The sequence below is a fragment of the Leptinotarsa decemlineata genome, unplaced genomic scaffold, assembly GCF_025532065.1.
Source record: "Leptinotarsa decemlineata unplaced genomic scaffold, Ldec_3_MD MMD2_tig00026328_RagTag_RagTag, whole genome shotgun sequence".
Lineage (NCBI taxonomy): Eukaryota > Metazoa > Arthropoda > Insecta > Coleoptera > Chrysomelidae > Leptinotarsa > Leptinotarsa decemlineata.
In genome coordinates this window covers 30,211,480-30,230,425 of record NW_027412688.1, presented here as the reverse complement: position 1 = coordinate 30,230,425, position 18,946 = coordinate 30,211,480, and the positions used below count along the sequence as shown (strand labels likewise).

Genomic DNA, 18,946 nt, shown 5'->3' with positions numbered 1-18,946 from the left:
ATGATTGAACACTATTATCAACAACTAATTTAATGTGCTTTCATGTATATCAGAATAATACAACACTGATTTTTTTCTCGGTGTCATCGGCATCGATTACATCGGTCATTAGCCTCGTGTCCTGGGTAGGCAATGTTAATAACTTGCCGAGCCACCTAGGGAGCATCATGACTATGCGCAGTCCGTCAGCCATGCAATGCTGCAGAATTATTCCAACTTCAAATAAATATATTATCTCGAGAAAAATATCTGGTCCTGGTTTGGACCACCTTCCAGTCGTGAGTACTGATTATATAAATACGCTTATACTATAAATCTATACAAAAATCTAAAAATGCATAGCTCATTAATAATACCTGTATTAAAATTCAAATGAACTGTGAATTGCGCTTCGATCTGTTATGTGAAGAAATGATTTCATTATCTAATATACATTCAATGAATTGACTATGTTCACATATATTTCACAGATCTCCGACAAAAACTTTTGAATTTTTGATGCCATGTATACATAAAAATGTTCGCTTATTGTTTTTCTGGGACAAAATGTATAAACATTTGTTTCGATTTTCATAGTTATACTTTCATTCTTACAAACATATATTGAAATATCTTAAACATATACTTGCCTAATTTTCAGTAATTTACTCTCAACGGAAATACTATACGGAGGAAAATTCCAGCGGAGATGCAAGTCTACATATAATCAAAAATATTTTATGTTATTTTCAAATTGTATTTGTATATATTCTCTCCTGATATTACCAACTTCATCTTTGAAGTCTTATATTATCTCCATAATATTGAACGTTGGTAACGTATTTTAACTGTTAATTGTTTATATTTAATCCAATTGAATACTTTTCTGAGATCACTATTTACTAAGATTACGAGAATTGACCAGCTGACATCAGTACTCTTATATACGATAGCTGTGCCGATAATAAAACTTATATAACTGCACCTTCTTTGTTTAGAGTAGTAGAATATAACTTATCAGGTGAACACTCGTATCAAGTTTTAGTTACTGGTTTTACTATATTTCGACTGACGCTGAGACCTGAGGATGATTACATCAAGAAAAAATTACGTAGCATCCGAACAGATCCTTCTCTGGACCAGCAAACAATAACCTAGAATCAGAACAGTCCTGCCAATCGAGTCCGCGAGGCCAAATATATTTGAAATGAGTTGTCATCAAACGAATCTGGAACAGAACAATCTACTACGTCTGTCAAACTATTTGAATTTCTAGTTATGTCTGGTGACAAACTAGAAAATACTGATTTTCCAACTCATTCAGCAGCAAAATTATCTTATTTTTCACTTTACTGTTCAATTAACTGTCCTTCTTGATATTCCGTTCTGCTTCTATACAGTTTATATATATTTCAAGATTCCGACTTTTCATTAATTAGCCTCAAATAAAAATGAGTCTCACTTTGGAACAATCAAACACTCACCTGAAAAAGAGTGTCATTGAAGCATTCCACAAGGGGTTCCGTAGTGTTGGTGAAAGTGTAAATATTAACAAAATCGTTGTCATTGAGAGTATCGAGAATTTGATTAACAACTTGTATAGCCACAGCTCTCCTCGTTCCTTTAGTCGATCCCGATCTATCCAGGAGGATAATGATATCTTTGGGAGATGTGAACGCTTCGGTGTACCATGTTCTTGTGCGGAAGTCGTAGGTTTTATCATATTGTTCGTCAGACCACTTGATTGCTGAAAGCATTGAACAATATCATGGTTCCAATAAATACGAAATTCAGTTCAATTTCTAGTGATAATATGAAACTCATTCGACAAACTGACACCAACATCCATATTTTTCCTCAATCTTACCATCACCAAGATATTTCAATGGAATTCTGATACTAATACCAATGATATACTGTGTAACCTTGAGAGTGATATGTGAATCTACTGTCGTCCATTCATTAGGTTAACGGACCAAAGTTGTTGGAGTTTGATGAAAGTTTTCAAACGTCCCAAAATCTTTGAATCATAAAATGATAGCACTGCAATGCAAATATTTCGTTTATGCCTCCTAATTTTCCAGATTTATATCGGGTGGGCCGGCCATTTACAGCGTCTTCACTCCAACCTCGTAGCAGAAGGATGAACAACCCTTGGAATTGTAATAGGGAATAGGGGGCGAGTCGTACATCGTTAGAAAGATCTTGGAATTCTCTAAACAATGGTGTGAATCTTCTTCAATTCGGACGTATTCAAAGGAGTTTTTTACTATAATTAACTTTTTCAATATTGTCAATAGCAACAAATTGTTGTACGCCACTGTTTAGTTGAAATGTATTTGGAACTCTTTCATTTGTTTCTCAAGCTAATTATTTTGTTCATTTCTTAGTTCTTCTTTGATAAGAGGACTATTACAACTGTGTAATGGTTAATAATGCTGTTTCTATTTCTCATTTTTATGTTAGAAGTGATATCTACATTATTACTAGTAATGAGTGCCGTGAAGTGTTGCTGAAGAAACAATGGATTACACAACTGCAAAGATGGTTGAGATGATTGAACTGTACTATGGAAATAGACGTTGTGCTGCGAGAGCCGCTGAACTGTTCAATCAACAACACGGTAAGAATGTGTCGCGACAGTATGTTTCCGATTCAGTTGCAAAATTTTGCGCAACTGGTTGTGTAGCGAATAAAAAATGGCAAATCGAACCACCAGTAACAAATAAGGCGACACAAGTGGCAATTCTGGGTCATGTTGATTTTGACCATACTTTGAGCATAAGGAAGTTAAAATTTGTTTCCGCGATGTCACGAACTAGCATTCGGTGTATTTACAAAACCCACAAAATGAATCCTTACAAGATTAAATCAACGCAAGAACTGGATGAAGATGATTTCGATCAACACTTGCAATTTTGCGAGTTGGTTAGTGAACGAGCGGTGGAAAATCCACATTTTGTTATTTTATGTTATTTTTTTCTAAATAGTACAGTTATTCGCCATAATTGTCGCTATTGGGCTAATTGAATTCCTCACATTTTCCATGAAGTGCATACTCATCGTCCACAAAAATAAAATATACGGGCTGGAATTTTTGGTGCCCGCATTGTTGGCCCATTGTTTTAAGAAGGCAATTCAATCGGACGAATCGATCTGGAACTTCTGGAAGATACTATTAATCCCCTTCTTACTGATATTATTGAAAATGACCACAATTATCGGGAGGATCTGTTAATTTTTGGGAAAGAAAGTTTTTGGCTTTCTACTACTCCATCTGATACAAAAAAATGGATGAGAGTATCTTCCAAAGAAAGGAAGGAAGTAATTAATTTGAAAATAAGTAACGCTATACATGGATGTATATATATAGATCTGTTAATATTTCAACAATATTTCTTCCGCTATATGCTCTGCCTATTCGGCAGTATTTAGATCAGACTTTTCCGGATCACTGGATTGGGAGGCGGGGCAATATCGAATGGCCACCACGATCACTAGACCTTTCGCCGTTAGATTTTTTTCTGTGGGATCATTTGAGAAGCAGAATTTACTGTAATTCTCCTGCATCACTCGAATATTTACGGCAACGAATAACAAATGAATGTCGCCAAATCACTTCAGAAATGCTTCACAATGTTCGAAAACGTTTCCAGCAGCATCTCTATTATTGCATGGAGCTGAAGATGCCAATTTTGAGCATATGCTAACATGAGAATAAAGTAAGTGATATCAACTCTAAATTTAGTATGGTTCGTCCAAATTAAAAAAAATGTATGTACACCATTGTTTAAGGAATTCCAAGATTTTTCAAACGATGTGCGACTCGCCTCCAGTTCTCTATTGAAATTCCAAAGGTTGTTCACTCCTCTGCTCCGGAATTGAAGTGATGACGCTGTAAATGAAGAAAAAAAACTGTACCCCTCCCAATAAAAATTGACCTGTCTGAGCGTTTTTTAGGATTTGCAAGATTAGTACCCAAAACCTCCATGTCAAGTTTTCGATGGCCCACCTTGTATATAGTGCTTTTCCTTGAGAATATTCATTAACTGGGCCTCACCAAATCATTGTGACAGATGAAATGTATATCTTAATCAGAATAACAAATGAATTATTGTATCTGACTTGGTATTGTATATGTATAGTGTATTGTATTGTTTAGGAAGCTTTTGTATTATGTAACACGTTTTGTAGTTTTGTTTACTGTCCAATAAAAATATGAAAATGAAGTGGTTTTTGAATAACTTATGGATTTTCATCAAGTATCGGTCAAAACCATCACATGACAAATGCATATTTTTGATTTTCCATCAGGTCAGTCACAAATGAATAAGAACGGTCAAAAATAAACCAATAAATTCAGAGAATCTGTAGAGGTGAACGAATTCAACGTTACCTGGAAAGTGTCGCATGAATCCCTTCGGACTCGCGAAATATTGCCATGTCAGAGAAGAATCATTCGCAAGATTTTCTTTGAACACCAAGTCCAAAGCTTCTGACCACCGCAAACCTTCCAATACATGCTGCTCTGAAAAAAGAAAATTGAATAAATACACAAGATATGTTTATAGTTACTTCAGTGGATACATTGAACTGGCAACCTATCGAAGTCTTCTGAAACAACAACTCTGATGATCGTTTCCCATTTTTGTTTCATTTCTGAAAACATGAACTCTTCTGCAGAGGAAACAAATATTCATATGATATCAGAACAACATATGATATCGAAACATATTCATTCTTCATCCTTTCCGAGGTATCAGAGTATTATTTGTACTTGCAAGTTGATTCTTCCAATATATTATTTTGTTGCACCTTCTGTCGGAGGTAATGAACTGAGTTGTATAGTATTTTCGAAATGTCAGCGTGCATACTGGTACGTTTGTGAATCGTTTTCATTCGAGATATTCACAGTTTTGATGTTTTGAAATTGACAAGTACTTTTTCACTTTTGTCGTCGACTACTGTCCTATACTATATAATTTGAAATTAATGATTTTTGTTGAAAAAACTTTTCATAAGGCCTTATTGAACAATTGAATGATCCACATTCCTTATTGCTTGATTACGTCGAAGGTCAAAAGTGAGTGGATCTATTCGATCCTACACCGCAACCCGCAAAGGTTTATTGTGGCTGTCTGCTTTACTACCAACAAATAATATTTTAGGTCAAGTTTTTGGCAGAGTAGAATAATGTAACATATTTTTAATAAACAATTGATTGGAGTATAACCATTTATGATTATTCAAGTATTTCTATTAGATGCTTTGGCTCCATCATTATTGAATCCATACTATTGTATGGTTTGTTTGTTATTGATAAGCTCATTTCTGAAAGATTTATCGAAAATCATTTTCAGTATTTGGAAAATTTGTTTCATATATGCAAAGCTTGGGTAGGTTCTGAAATGTATTGAAGGCACAGTTTGCTAATTTTCTATTGTTATAAAAAAATTACTTATATTATTTTGTTGTTCAATCTATAAAATTAGCTACACCAAATGTGTTCCTCATGTTTCCAACGACGACACCCTATTTTTTTTGTTAGAAACATGGATTGAGAAATGATCCCAACATTCATTTCCAACGACCGGAAAACAGGAATTGGGCTTTCTTATCATTCTGCTGCTCTTCCATACCTCACGAGATATGTGATAACAAAAATAAGTTGCGTGTTGATATTTCCGACTCTTTTGTATATGAACCAGGCATTTTGCATGGTGACATGCACCCTCAAAGTAAACAGGCACCACCACAATTTTCCAGAGTGGATAGCAATTCTGCTGTTTTTATCTATTAGATTTTTTCTAACATAATATTTTTATATTTGCCAATTGAATGTGATGCATACGAACGATTTCGTTTTGCTAAAACTTTTTACCTATGTTAAAGGTTCATACAGCATGTTAGTAGTTATCTAACTGCGGTTCTAGATATAGTTCATCGAGTTCTCTCAACCCTTAGCTGTAGGGGTGCCATGAAGGCTTAAATGTGCCCTCGAGAACCATGGAATGACGTGAGTTCTTGTGCATCCCTGTTAGTTCTTGACCAGAAGAGAAGTGCCAAAAGGTCCCAAATGAACAATCCTGAGGGGTGAAATAGAAAACATTGGAATGGCGTAACTTCTTGAGCAACTCTGTTGGTGTAGATTGTCATCAATGACCGGAAAGGGTGGCCGAAGAAGTGCCAAATGGGCCTTGGCATTCTCTTTGGAGTGTGTGATTTGTATAGAGAGTGTTTCCCTGACAGGGTAGTGTTCCGATACAGACCAGCCGAGTCACGCCTCGCTCACATAATATTCGTTGCGACGCATTTGGTTGTTTATTCGAAATTGATCTTTGGAGTCGCCATAGTTACTACGTCTTTGTTTCCTTTTTTAATATAGTATTATTACAGTATTCCACTTCGTAGAATAACCAATCTACATTTTTCTGACATCTTTTCGAAGAAGCCAAGGGATTTCCTTTGAATGCGATCTTCCTCAGAATACTCTAGGTAAATATTTTCAATGTCAATGGTATCATCGGCACAAGCCGACTCCAATGCTTGCTGTAGGTGAAAGCTCTTCGAAAAAAATGATGAAGATGATTTGGTGGTGGTGGGAAGTATGGTGGGAAATATTGATTCTTTTGGGGTGTCATGCGGATGCTCATATCTATCTGGTCGTCATTTGGGATCGTCAACATTAGACCTGGCTCGACTTTGTGCTCCACAAACAGAATGAAAAATATTAATATAATCCATCTAATAACTCAACACCACATTCGTTGATTCCAAGGCCCGTTAGTTTGTTTGTTAGTTTGTTAGTTTCCACTACCAAATACTGAAAGTTTCACAAAAAAATTCTTACCTCTTTGGTAGACATTCAAGGCTAATTTAGCTATACTGAGCTTCAAATTGACTTCGCTATCGAATTTGGGATCATATTTCAGAGGGAGATCCAAATAGTGCAGTGGTGGTTGCTCTTTCTCTGGCAAATTGTCGCAATTGCATTCTCTAGTTCTCTCATTTCGTCTTTGTTCGAATAACTTTTTTCTTCTTTCGTAACTAGAGAATATATTATTTGTCAACTTGGAGATATTTGGTTGTTCGCATGTCCAGTGGCATTCATTCTAGAAAAATGAGTACATATGACAAACATGATGTGGTATTTTTCAAATTCTTTCAATAAACGTTTCCCCTTACATTGGATATAAAAACGTTTCTGAAACTGAACGTTACTGAATCTGTTTTAAAGTATACGTTGACATGAATATATTATTTTAAGCATATCAAGTAACAAACCTTTAACTGTATTCCACCAAACAGAGATGGAGATATATTCAACTGACAATGTTTCAAGAAATTTTTCGATCAGATTTATCAGTCCTCTGTGTGAAATTGTCTTCATGATAATAACTGAACAATTTCATGAACTACACCACACGATTTGATCTCCACAAACTACAGTTATTCAAATCACTGTTGGTAAAGCTACTGTGTTAGAGAAACATGTTGTGATATATTTTTCGAATAAAGTTTGTGGAGATCAAACCGTGAGGTGGAGTTTATAAAATTACTATGGGTCTTTATCAAGTAACGGCCGAATCGATCAGAAAACTAAACAATTTTCACAAACATTTAATTTCAAAGCGCGTTTCGCCACCACAGTAGCTTCTTCTACCGGGGCCTCTGACAAAAGCCAATAAAGTGAACTTTCATCACAGCACCGCTTTTGAAAATGAACTGAAGGAGGTTTCAAATGTTTTTTGAACGAAACGTACAATATCGAAATAAATGAGACCCATTTGAATCAATTGACTTCTTTTCTGAGTTTTTTGGTTGACCGTCTGTTTCTGAGTTATGAGGGTGGTGAAATTCCGTTGATTCGCCATGTATTTTGTTGTGAATCATCCCCTAAAAAAATAACATCAGCCGCCGCTGGTCGTCATGAATCAATTGTGACTCACTCAACTCAACGTGCGCTCGCGGCCGTTCTAGAAGTGGCGTTGCTTCGAGAATATTGCTATCGGCTTCGATTGTCATGTGTTTATAAACGCTACCTACGAGCATATTGATATAGTGAAGTTTCGCGGGCAGTGCAGTACAGAGGGATCTAACAAGGCGATAGACGTTTGAATGATAGTTGAAGTTTTAGTTGATGTGTATTTTGTTATATTAACAGTGCAATAAAATTGAGTTTGATTATTGTACACTTTAGTCAATCATTGGTAAACACACGGAAAAAACGTTTCAATATCAAAATAAGTTGTGAGAAAAAAATTGATATATTGTTTATGAATTTTTCATCAAATTACTGTTAAAATTTCGTCGATCAATTCCGTTTCTCTTTCTGGATAGTCTTCCGTGCTAGTTAGGTTGTCTGCATTGTAGAAGTGATAGGATGAGTTTTCGAAGATTGGTTGGTCACTTCTATGATAAGAGAGAAATTCAGCATACTCCGAAATTTTCTGAAAAAAAAACAGTTATTTACAGGAGGCTGATGATATCATTAAGATTAAAATGTAGTATTCAACAGGAGGCGAATGATAATGGTATTTTACCACTGGATGTTACAATGTGTGACAACTTGGAATCTAACAAAAAAGCTGAATCCTGAAACGCTTTTTACCAACCAACTTATCATCTTCTTCATTTTCTGAAGAGGCCAATATGATTGGTGAGACGCGCGTCGAGAAAATTATTGCATTTAGGATGAATGGAAAGAGTGCTTGCTTTGAAGATCACTTTTCCAATTTCCATAGTAATCAGGCAATAATTGACGAATGGTTGTGAAGAACAGTTTTCGAAAAAATTAAAATATTTGAATACTATATTCTTTTTAGCGGATTGTCTGTACTTGTTCATCTTTCACTGCCTGAACCACTGTGCATGCTGTTTTTGGCGAGTGCATTGGATTGGGATATGGAGGTTGGGGAGGAGGCTTAATCCTGAGGTGTGTTTATACGTGCCGAGAGACACTGAGCTATCAGCTGTCTTTCTGGAACCTTCGAGATACCGGGTACCCTCTCGTCGTAGCATCGCCTTGTCACGGTAATGCGGGACTCTGCCGTGATTGACCTTCTTTCCTTGACTAGTCATGGGACTTTTTTGGACAGAGTAAACTTAAAAATTCTTTCTGACACTGAGTCTACAGAGGAGATGGATGTCTAGCTTACGACTCCAATTGGACTTTCTGTAAATTAAGATCAGGAGCGAGTCTACAGAGGAGATGGATGTTGAAATTACGACTTCAACTGACCTCCCTGTAAATTTGGATCAAGAGCGAGAACTTCTCCACTCTCCAACTCCTGATCCAACAAATGAACCTAAAAAAAGGTTTGGTGTTGCAGCCAGGAAACGACTGAGTCGACTCCTCAAGAGGAGGGTGTCTTGTGAAACAGCCTTGCACCAAATTCTTGAGTGGCGTACGCAGAATCTGTCTCAGGTGGAGGAACAAACCCCCATGCGCAGGTTAGCAAACGTTTGCGCTCAAGTGATGATTCTCCAAAACCAGAGGCGAAAAAGCCCTGTACGGTTGAATCTAAGGCATCGTCAGGTGTAGCTGATGTGCAGAAACTCTCACATGGAAAGGTTGTCGCGGGTATCAAGGTAGCGATCTTGCACCTTGACTATCTGACTACCTCATTAACGATGGAACAGCAGAGCATTTACTTTGTGCCTGCCTCGCTGAGACCGAATCACGTTTCTAGAGTTCGGCAGAGCCGTACTCTTACCATCTGACCTGAAAGACCACTCAAACTAATCGGCTTCGTTAAGAAGCTGGTTTTATTTGGTCGAGTGTGAATAGGTGTGAGCCACAATAAATCCTTGCAAGTTGCGGTGGAGGGTCGAATAGACCCTTCCACACTGGACCCAACCTAAGTATATTCTTAAAAATCAACAGTCAATTGATTGATCAACGTCGAATGATATGAGAGAGGTTGATTATTCAATGTTGAAATTACAAAAAATTATTTTCAAATTCACTTTTATGTATCGTTCATACTCACCAATACAGCGTATTGCTTCTGGAGCATCATTTTTTCTATGTCTAGTGCTATGTCTCCTACAATATCAGCTACATCTTCTTTTTTCAACTTGTTTTCAAGACTTTTGAAACTCTATAATGAATGAAATATTTTGCAATCGATTTCAAAAATGGAAATTATGTTTTGAACAGAAGTCATGCAAAGTAATCCAGTTTTCTCTCAAATTTGATGAAAATGAAAACTACACCGGAGATACCTTGTTCTTGTGCTGGAAGTTATTCTGGTGAAACCTCAATACAATCAATAGTACGTGAAAATAAACTTCAGAGTCATATGAAAAATAGACGATTAACAGAATAAAAATTGTAAAAAAAAAAATTAAAATCAGACGAGCTAACATCGAGTTAAATGGAACGAAAAGAAAATAATTGCCAATGAACAACAAGCTAGGAGACAAGGATCAGCTCATTAGAAATTGATCGTAATCAGCTATATATTCTGAGAAATGATACGGATAGGTGCAAAATTTAGATAGACGAAATATTAGAGAACACCAGCATGGCTCTAGTTTTTCAGCTTTTTTTGATAGGCAGAATTATTGGCAAAAAAAATCAATAGAGTTTATTCTATGATTTTCACTTTAAGGGTTTTACAAAAACAGGGACACGTGTTCGCTATACAATAGCTTCTTCAAGCATAACTGAGAGTTACTTCTAAATTACAACCCTATATACTATAACCTAGTACCTATTCGTCAACCTAAGTAATAAATCTACCTGAAAAATATACCTGAAAAAGTCAGGTATCAATACATTTTTCGAAAGTCTACCTGGAAATATACCTAACTATTTTTACCTGCGTATGAACAGATTCAATAATGGCGAATTATTCAATTCAGTTTGATCGTTCTTAAGATGATGAGAGTTTTTAAATTTGTTTATTTCCATACTCTCCAACAGATTAAGTTTCTAACCTTTCCTCTGAAAATGGAGGGGTTTGTATTAATGGTTGAACTCATGTCCCTCTGAGATTAGATGACTGGCATATGTGGAATTTATTTTTCCGTTCTGAAAACTATATTTGTGTTCCTCAATGCGGGTTTTGAACATTCTTCCAGTTTGACCTATATATGGCATGGGTGATTTGTTGATTGGATGTATGGTTCGAGCCGAGGGGCGGAACGAATGATTTTTACCTACATGTGCTATAAATCGCACGTTGAAGGGTAAGGCCTCGTTAATGCCCAACTTGTACAGATTTCGACTTTTGAGGGCTGTTGTTCATTCAGAGGCGACAGTTGGTTAATGGAAAAAAAAATTCCACAAATATCCGTTACGGTTTGTTTTTTTTAAATTGTAGAAGATAAATGTCTCCAGCATGAAGATCGTCGATGAAAAGCAAATAATATCCATAATGAAACTTCCATCAAACAAAATGAAAACAAAATTGAATTCGTGTGATTCCACTCAGATATTTATATTGATTATGGATGTTATGATTCCAGAAATTACGAACTACAAAATGAATGCCACTTACCAACTTCACTTTATCATCCCTGGTCATTTTTTTACTGACGTCTGTTAATTTGACTCCAATTTGGTGTGACCACATTTTCACTCTATAAAGAAACATTGACCGATCAATCAAATCAATCTTTAACATATTGAAAGTCGTAAACGAAAATAGTTCTTATGGAACTAGTGATCTGCTGGATATCAAATACAGATTCTAGAATCTAATACTCTATTTTTCATGAACTGGTCGAACGTACCAAAAAGTGTATAATCCGTATGAAGCAACAGGAAAAAGTTACATAAGGTAAGTTCTCAGGTACAAGTTTTGTTATTGTACTGATGTTTTCTTTGATCTAAAGTTATTTATTGAAATTGTTAGTGATTTGTTAGATTCACAGATGTTTAGACCATATTTAGCCAAGGCAGATATTTGACATATACAGGGTGAAACTGAATAAGTGTAAAACATTTAAGGAGGCGATTCCTCATCGGAAAAAATATATAGGATATTTCATATAGAAAACTTCATTGGATCATCCCTTATTAAGATACAGCCCCCTAAAGGGGGTACATGTATTTTTTTCACAAGCACTGAAAAAGTTACAATATTGAAATCAACCTGACGTTTTGTACTACCAAAAATATATTTGTCAGTAATTTATTTGGTTTACCCCATGGTTGTAAGGGGTGGAAAACGCAACCCCTAAAATTTATTTCGAATGTAACTTTTTGTCTTATTATTTGTTTACCATTCAAACATTTATTTCCGATAGCCTGTTTCATTCTAAACAAAAAATGTGTCTTGGGTTTTTTGCCCAAATAAATCAGTTCGCAGCAAAACATTATTTTACGAACAACTACAAAGATACCTCGTCATAAATACGAACTGGATTTATTGTTATTTTGTAGTTAATACATGCATTAAACGATTAAAGGGTAATAAACAAAACTAATTTATTAGTAACAAAACACACAACATGTAGAAATCATAGTAAATGTTCAATATGTCTACCTTCAGACATTATGCATGCATCTAGACTTCGGCGCATTGAGCCACGTATTCGCTCAAATATTCCTGGAGTCTCTCTGATTACCCTGTACGCATCGATGATGCGGTTACTTGAGTCCTTTACATCGCGAACAGGAGTACGATGAACCAAATGCTGTGAATGGCCCCAAATAGAGAAATCGAGAGGATTCAGATTCGGGGATCGAGCGGGCCAGTTCTGTGGTCCTTCTCGACCTATCCACTGATTTGCATATGTTTCAGTTGAATGCTGACATGCTACTTGACACAAATGCATCATGCATAAAAACATATCCTTTCTGACGCCCAAAGGAACTTCCTCCAGCGGTACTGGATGCACTCCTCTTGAAAATTGAGCGTATGCCTCACCATTAAATCGAGGAGGTAGAAAATGAGGCCCAATTAAATCATCCCCAATAACTCCGAGCCACACGTTAAGAGAAAACTGTTCTTCAAGATCAGTTTCGACAATAGGGTGAGGGTTTTCATCAGCCCATATGTGGAAATTAATAAAATGAATAATCTTGACCCATGAAAAGCACATTCGTCTGTGAATTCTAACGTCTTCAGAAAGTCACAATTTCTTCTAATCATTTCCAGCATCCAATTGCAAAATTCTAGACGGTTCGGAAATTCTCGCAGTAACAGTGCCTGTACTCGTTGCAGATGGTAAGGGTATAAGAGTTGTTCCTTTAAAATTCGGAATACCGTCATATGATCAACATTTAGCTGGAAAGCAATCTTTCTAGTACTGGTAGTAGGTTGTTCTTCAATCAAATTGAGACAGACCGTAAACGTAATGCATATCAGCCATTTCCTTATTTGTGTATGCCATTTTAATAACAAGTAAATTATTAAAGTAACAAATCAAAAACAGAATAACAACACACAATTAGTATCAATTCAATTTCTAAAATTCAGAAACTGACAGCGTCATACCAATTTAATTATCACTATCGCTAATAGCTAGATAGATCGCTAGATAAATTAGTTTCGTATTTTCGCATTTATGACGATGTATATCTGTAGATGTTCCCAAAATAATTTTTTGCTGCGAACTGTTTTATTTTGGGCAAAAAATCCAAGAGAGATTTTTTATTCAGAATGAAACAGGCTATCGGAAAAAATTTCTAAATGGTAAAAAAATAATAAGACAAAAAGTTACACTGGAAATAAATTTTAGGAGTTGCTTTTTCCACCCCTTACAACCATGGGGTGAACCAAATAAATTTCTGGCTAAGTGTCTTTTTGGTAGTACAAAACGTAAGGGTAATTTTAATATTGTAACTTTTTTAGTGGTTGTTAAAAAATTGTTGTACAAATTTCATGTACCCCCTTTAACGGGCAGTATCTTAACAAGGGATGCTTCAATGAAATCTCTTTATATGAAAGATCCAATCTTTTTTTCGATGAGAAATCACCTCCTTGAATGTTTTGAAGTTATTTAGTTACACCCTGTATATTATGGAATCGGCCGATATTGGATGAAAATCCATAACTAACGTATTCCAAAAACACTTTATTATGTAATTTTCACTGGATAGTTTCATTATTATTATTTAATTAAGACATTAAGACACGCCCGAGAAAGCCATTGTATGGCGAAACACGTGTTGCGTTTTTGTAAAACTGTCTACTGAAAATCACACAATAAAGTGTTTTTAGAATAAGTTATTTGACATATAGGTATAATTCGACTCAGGTAATTAAATTTTCTAAAATCAATTCAAATTATATTCTCAACTTTGAATCAATAATAATCAAAAGCTGGTAGCTATAATACTGCCAATTAATGTTGTTGTTTTTACAGAACCCAAAGGAAAAGAGTGCCAAAGAAAACCTTGAAGAAACGTTGATAGTCATCAGGTACGTTTTAGGCATCAACAAAGCCTCACTAATATTCCATTTGAAATTTGAAAGTTTGAGTTAAGGTACACGTTAACTCTCAAATAGATTAGTTGAAAACAAATTTGTTGCGATATTTGTAGTTCGTAATAAAAATTATTAAAAAAATCAGATATCCATCAGAAGTTTCATTCAGAAAAAAATGTCATTTCATCTTTCAGACAAACATTCTATAAGATCAATACCTTTTACATGAAACACATTTTGCAACATCGGTATATGAATATATAAATGCTTTAAAATTGCTAGGTATACTTTTCTGATTGATTCGGCCGTTACTTGATGAAGATCTGTAGTAGTTTCATTAATTGCACCTCACGATTTGATCTCCAAAAACCTTCATTTGAAAAATATATCACGACATACTTCGCTAACATTCAAATAAAGGTTTGTGGAGATCAAATCGTGAGGTGTAGTTTATGAAATTGCTAGGTAGAGCAACTGTACATGTAATGCAACTACACTTCATATGCACTCGTATTAGTTGTGAAATTTACAATGTAATTCCGCGAGAAATTACGAAGTTGAGTTCAACAGCAAAAAAACATTACAAAATTGGATATTGAATAATACTGACGAAATTGAAGCTTTTACGGCTAGCTTCAATGTTTTGGTTGGTTTCCGAGTTTTGCTGTGGTTTACTTTGGTTACCTACAATTTCCAAACGTATCAACTACAACTGCGGCAGTAATCTTCAGTAGTGTGGTCGAAGTACTCTTTTTGACGTTCAGTTGAAAAGTTTCGAGACTGTTACCAAAGAAGACCACGGCAAAACCCGCCAAAACCAAAGGTCGGTTTACAAAAAATGAAAGAAATGAATAAATGTATCAAGAATAGTGTTATTTTTTGAGTAAGAGTGGAGTAAATTTTGCAGTGTGTCTGCAAAGTATGGAATATATTCGATAATTCCAAAACAAAAGGTCATTTTTCAAAAACTTGAAACATGTCGATTTCAATTTTAATATTTTACATTTTACAACAAAATTTCATTATACAGAGTGATCCATATTGATGTGATGACATCATCGATAATTTATTAAATGCAACATCCTGTATTTGGTGTTAGTTTTAGAAAATCCGTAACGAGCTGATTCCGAAAAGGTATGATACTTGAGGTCTAACGGACAGAATTTGAAAGATGTGCGCTTAGAAAATAAATTTTATTGATATCTAGTAAAAGTAGTAATTAATTAATTATTTTAATTTAATAATAATAATAATTGATAATTCAACAATGGGAAAGTAATCCAGTAATAAAAACATGACGTTATTTTAAATGTTCGAACTGTAGTCCTTGATGTAGTTGACAGTAACCGTGCTAACAAGAATATCTTATTAATTTCAAATAACTAGGCAGCTAGTTTTTTTGTTACTGTAAAATGTCATTATTTCGATTGATATTCAGTAACTGTTAAATATGATTGTAGCTGTTGTATTAATTCGTGAATTTTCTGTAGTATTGCTCCGAATTAATTTGAAGTAGTAATGAATTTAAGTGTAAAGCAAAAAATTGAAATACTTATGATGATTGGCTATGGAGACAGATCGCAAACTCTGATGGAAATGTATAACTTATTTAATGAAAAATATCCAGAAAGACGCATAACGCAGTCAGAAGTAAGTAAGATTGAAAAGAAATTTCGAGAAACTGGTACAATTGAAAATGTACGCAAATCAGGTCGTCCTTCTGTAAATGATGATTCAAAACTAGATGTTCTACTTGCTTTTGAAGAAGTGTACACTTCTATTCGTAAGGTTAGTCATGATTTCGATGTCAGTAAAACAACTGTACCCAAAGTATTCAAATTGGAAAAATGGCATCCCTTTAAAATCGAACTTCTACAGGAATTGAACGAGGATGATACAGATAGAAGAACAGAATTTTGTGAAGCCATGACGGATAACTGTCACCGAGACCGTCTCCTCGTAATTTTTTTTTTTTTGATTAAGACACTTTTACATTAAATGGTGGGATCAACCATCAGAATTGTAGGTAATGAGCCAAAGAAAACCCCCACTGGATGCGTGATCATCATACACAATACTCGCAGATGGTAAATGTATGGGCTGGCATTGTAAGAAACAGAATCATCGGACCCTACTTTTTCGACATCACTTTAGACGGGCCAACATACCTTCAGTTTTTAAGAAGATATCTTGTACCTACTCTGATTAATATATTCCCCAGTAGAATTAATCCTGGAAATTTTGATGAAAATTTATGGTTTCAATGGGATGGTGCGCCTCCACATTATGCTGTAGATGTTCGAAAGTATCTCGATCAAATGTTTACGAACCGATGGATTGATAGACGTGGACATACTGAATGGCCAGCGAGGCTGACAGACTTGAATCCGTATGATTAATTTATGTGGGGTCATCTGAAGAATGTTGTTTATAAAACGAAACCAGAAAATATTCAAGTATTGAAAGAGATAATTCGAACAGAAATAACAATATTTCTCGAAAAACCATAACCAAGGTTCAACAAGAATTTATTCAACGTTGAGGTTACTGTCAAATACAGCAAAGACTACAGTTCGAACATTCAAAATGAAGTCATATATTTATTACTGGATTACTTTCCCATTGTTGAATTGATAATCAGAATAAAATATAAAATAATTAATTAATTTCTACTTTCATCAGATATCAATAAAATTTATTTTCTAAGCGCACAACTTTCAAATTCTATCCGTTAGACCCCAAGTGTCACACCTTTTCGGAATCAGCTCGTTTTGGATTATCTAAAACTGACACCAAATACAGGGTGTTGAATTTAAAAAAAATACCGATGACGTCATAACATTATTATGGATCACCCTATATAATGAAATTTCGTTGTAAAATATAGAATATTAAAATTGAAATTGACTTGTTTCAGGTTTTTGTAAAATTACCTTTAGTTTTGGAAATATTGAATTTATTCCATACTTTGCGGACACACTGTATAATTTACTTCACTCTTACTCAAAAAATATCACTATTCTTGATACATTTATTGATTTCTTTCAAGAACAATAACTATTAACAGTTGATACATAATCGTTACTTCTCAACCCAGTCAAACACTAGTGTTCACTGTGTTTGATTGGGTTGAAATATTATGCATGTACAATTTTTTTTCATATCTGAAAATTTTCATTTAATATTGTCCATTTGTTAATAAATTTGAATTTCAAATAAACATATTATTTTTTGTAAAAATATGCTTGATTCCGTACCTCATACTTGCACTTCATAAGTTTTTTTCGACCCAGCTATTTCAATATATATATATATAGGAGTGAGTCATCTGAATATCCAGAAAATTTTATTCCAGTTACATAAGAAAGTATGTTTCTCAAAGAAATTGGACGTAATATGTATAGCAATTGAGTTCGAAACAAGTGACAGCTCTAGGTGATAGGAAAATACAGAAAAAAGAATACGCATTCAAAATGAAATATTTTACAGCATTGATTTTGTTATCCAATAGTTGAACCTCAGCCAGTAGATAGTCCCCTCATGCAGGATGTATTCAAGAAAAATTGCGAGGTATGGATAAACGAGGTTTTACTTTAGAACGTGCGATTCCTAGCATGAGAAAAACTATAATCCACTAACCTGGAAAGAGAATCGCTTGTGGAGAGGGGACTTTTTTGTTCTCGTGTGGAAAAACAACAATAGATTGACAAATTTTCATCTGAAATCACATCCATACAGAGTAAATGTTCCTGTATGAGATTCTATAATGCGAAATGTTTAGTTTTGGTGGTTTTAACCTTCTCTGAAATGAATTAAAATTTTCTGGAAATCATTTAGTGATACCCAGAAACCCAGTCGAATCAATCCCTTCACAATAAACGAAATTACCCTAAAACAACTTTGATTATTGTTACTGGTATACTTACAGTTTTTTGACATCCTCCATTCTTTTCAACTTTTTGTCAACATTATTTCCATCACTGCTCACAAACAAAAACACCATTAGGATAAATAATAACAATTTGTTTTCGGTATCGCCCATAATGATTTCCGAATTTGCGACAAAACGGCACCAGTTTCGAAAGAGAATAAGTTTTCCTATGCGAACGAGCGCATGTCCTATAACTTTTGGAAGATGCCAGAATGTCTGGATACACAGCAGAGTGTTTGCAAAATCTGGATTCTGTATGGCTGGTGTGATAGTACAGATATTATACGGGAACGCAATCACTTTTGAATCGATTATTTTGTCGGAAAAGAAAGATAAACCCTAAAGTTTTTTTTAACAAATATTTGAAGTGAGCAGACGTTTTTTCAATATATAAGAAACCGCCAACATCAATGAAACATTTTCGAATCTATTAGACGAGCCATAACTTCTAGAATATTGAGTGTATCAAAATGAAATTTGGAAAAGGTGAATGATATGTGAATAGGAGAGCTTCCACATATTTTCCACTCTCGGGTCACTTCCAATTTCAGAAACTTAAAATCACGGAGTTTTACTGACTATACAGAGTGTTTCAAATTCGATCCTCACCATTGGAATCTCGGAAGCTATGAGAGATACGAAGATGGTTGAA

The 18,946-nt window shown here is 34.8% G+C and overlaps 1 protein-coding gene across 1 annotated transcript in view; it reads right to left on the bottom strand.

The window, feature by feature from the left end:
• Nucleotides 1-18,600, bottom strand: part of LOC111503968 (voltage-dependent calcium channel subunit alpha-2/delta-3) — a 51,336-nt gene extending 32,736 nt beyond the window's left edge. Inside the window, exons 1-7 of the mRNA XM_074182077.1 lie at nucleotides 18,290-18,600; nucleotides 11,487-11,568; nucleotides 9,972-10,082; nucleotides 8,277-8,429; nucleotides 6,830-7,091; nucleotides 4,376-4,507; nucleotides 1,464-1,726 (exon numbers count right to left, since the gene is read on the bottom strand). Of these exons, the coding sequence (XP_074038178.1) occupies nucleotides 1,464-1,726; nucleotides 4,376-4,507; nucleotides 6,830-7,091; nucleotides 8,277-8,429; nucleotides 9,972-10,082; nucleotides 11,487-11,568; nucleotides 18,290-18,405 (1,119 nt within the window). The 5' untranslated portion in view covers nucleotides 18,406-18,600. The remainder of the gene's footprint in view (nucleotides 1-1,463; nucleotides 1,727-4,375; nucleotides 4,508-6,829; nucleotides 7,092-8,276; nucleotides 8,430-9,971; nucleotides 10,083-11,486; nucleotides 11,569-18,289) is intronic.
• Nucleotides 18,601-18,946: the final 346 nt, after the last annotated feature.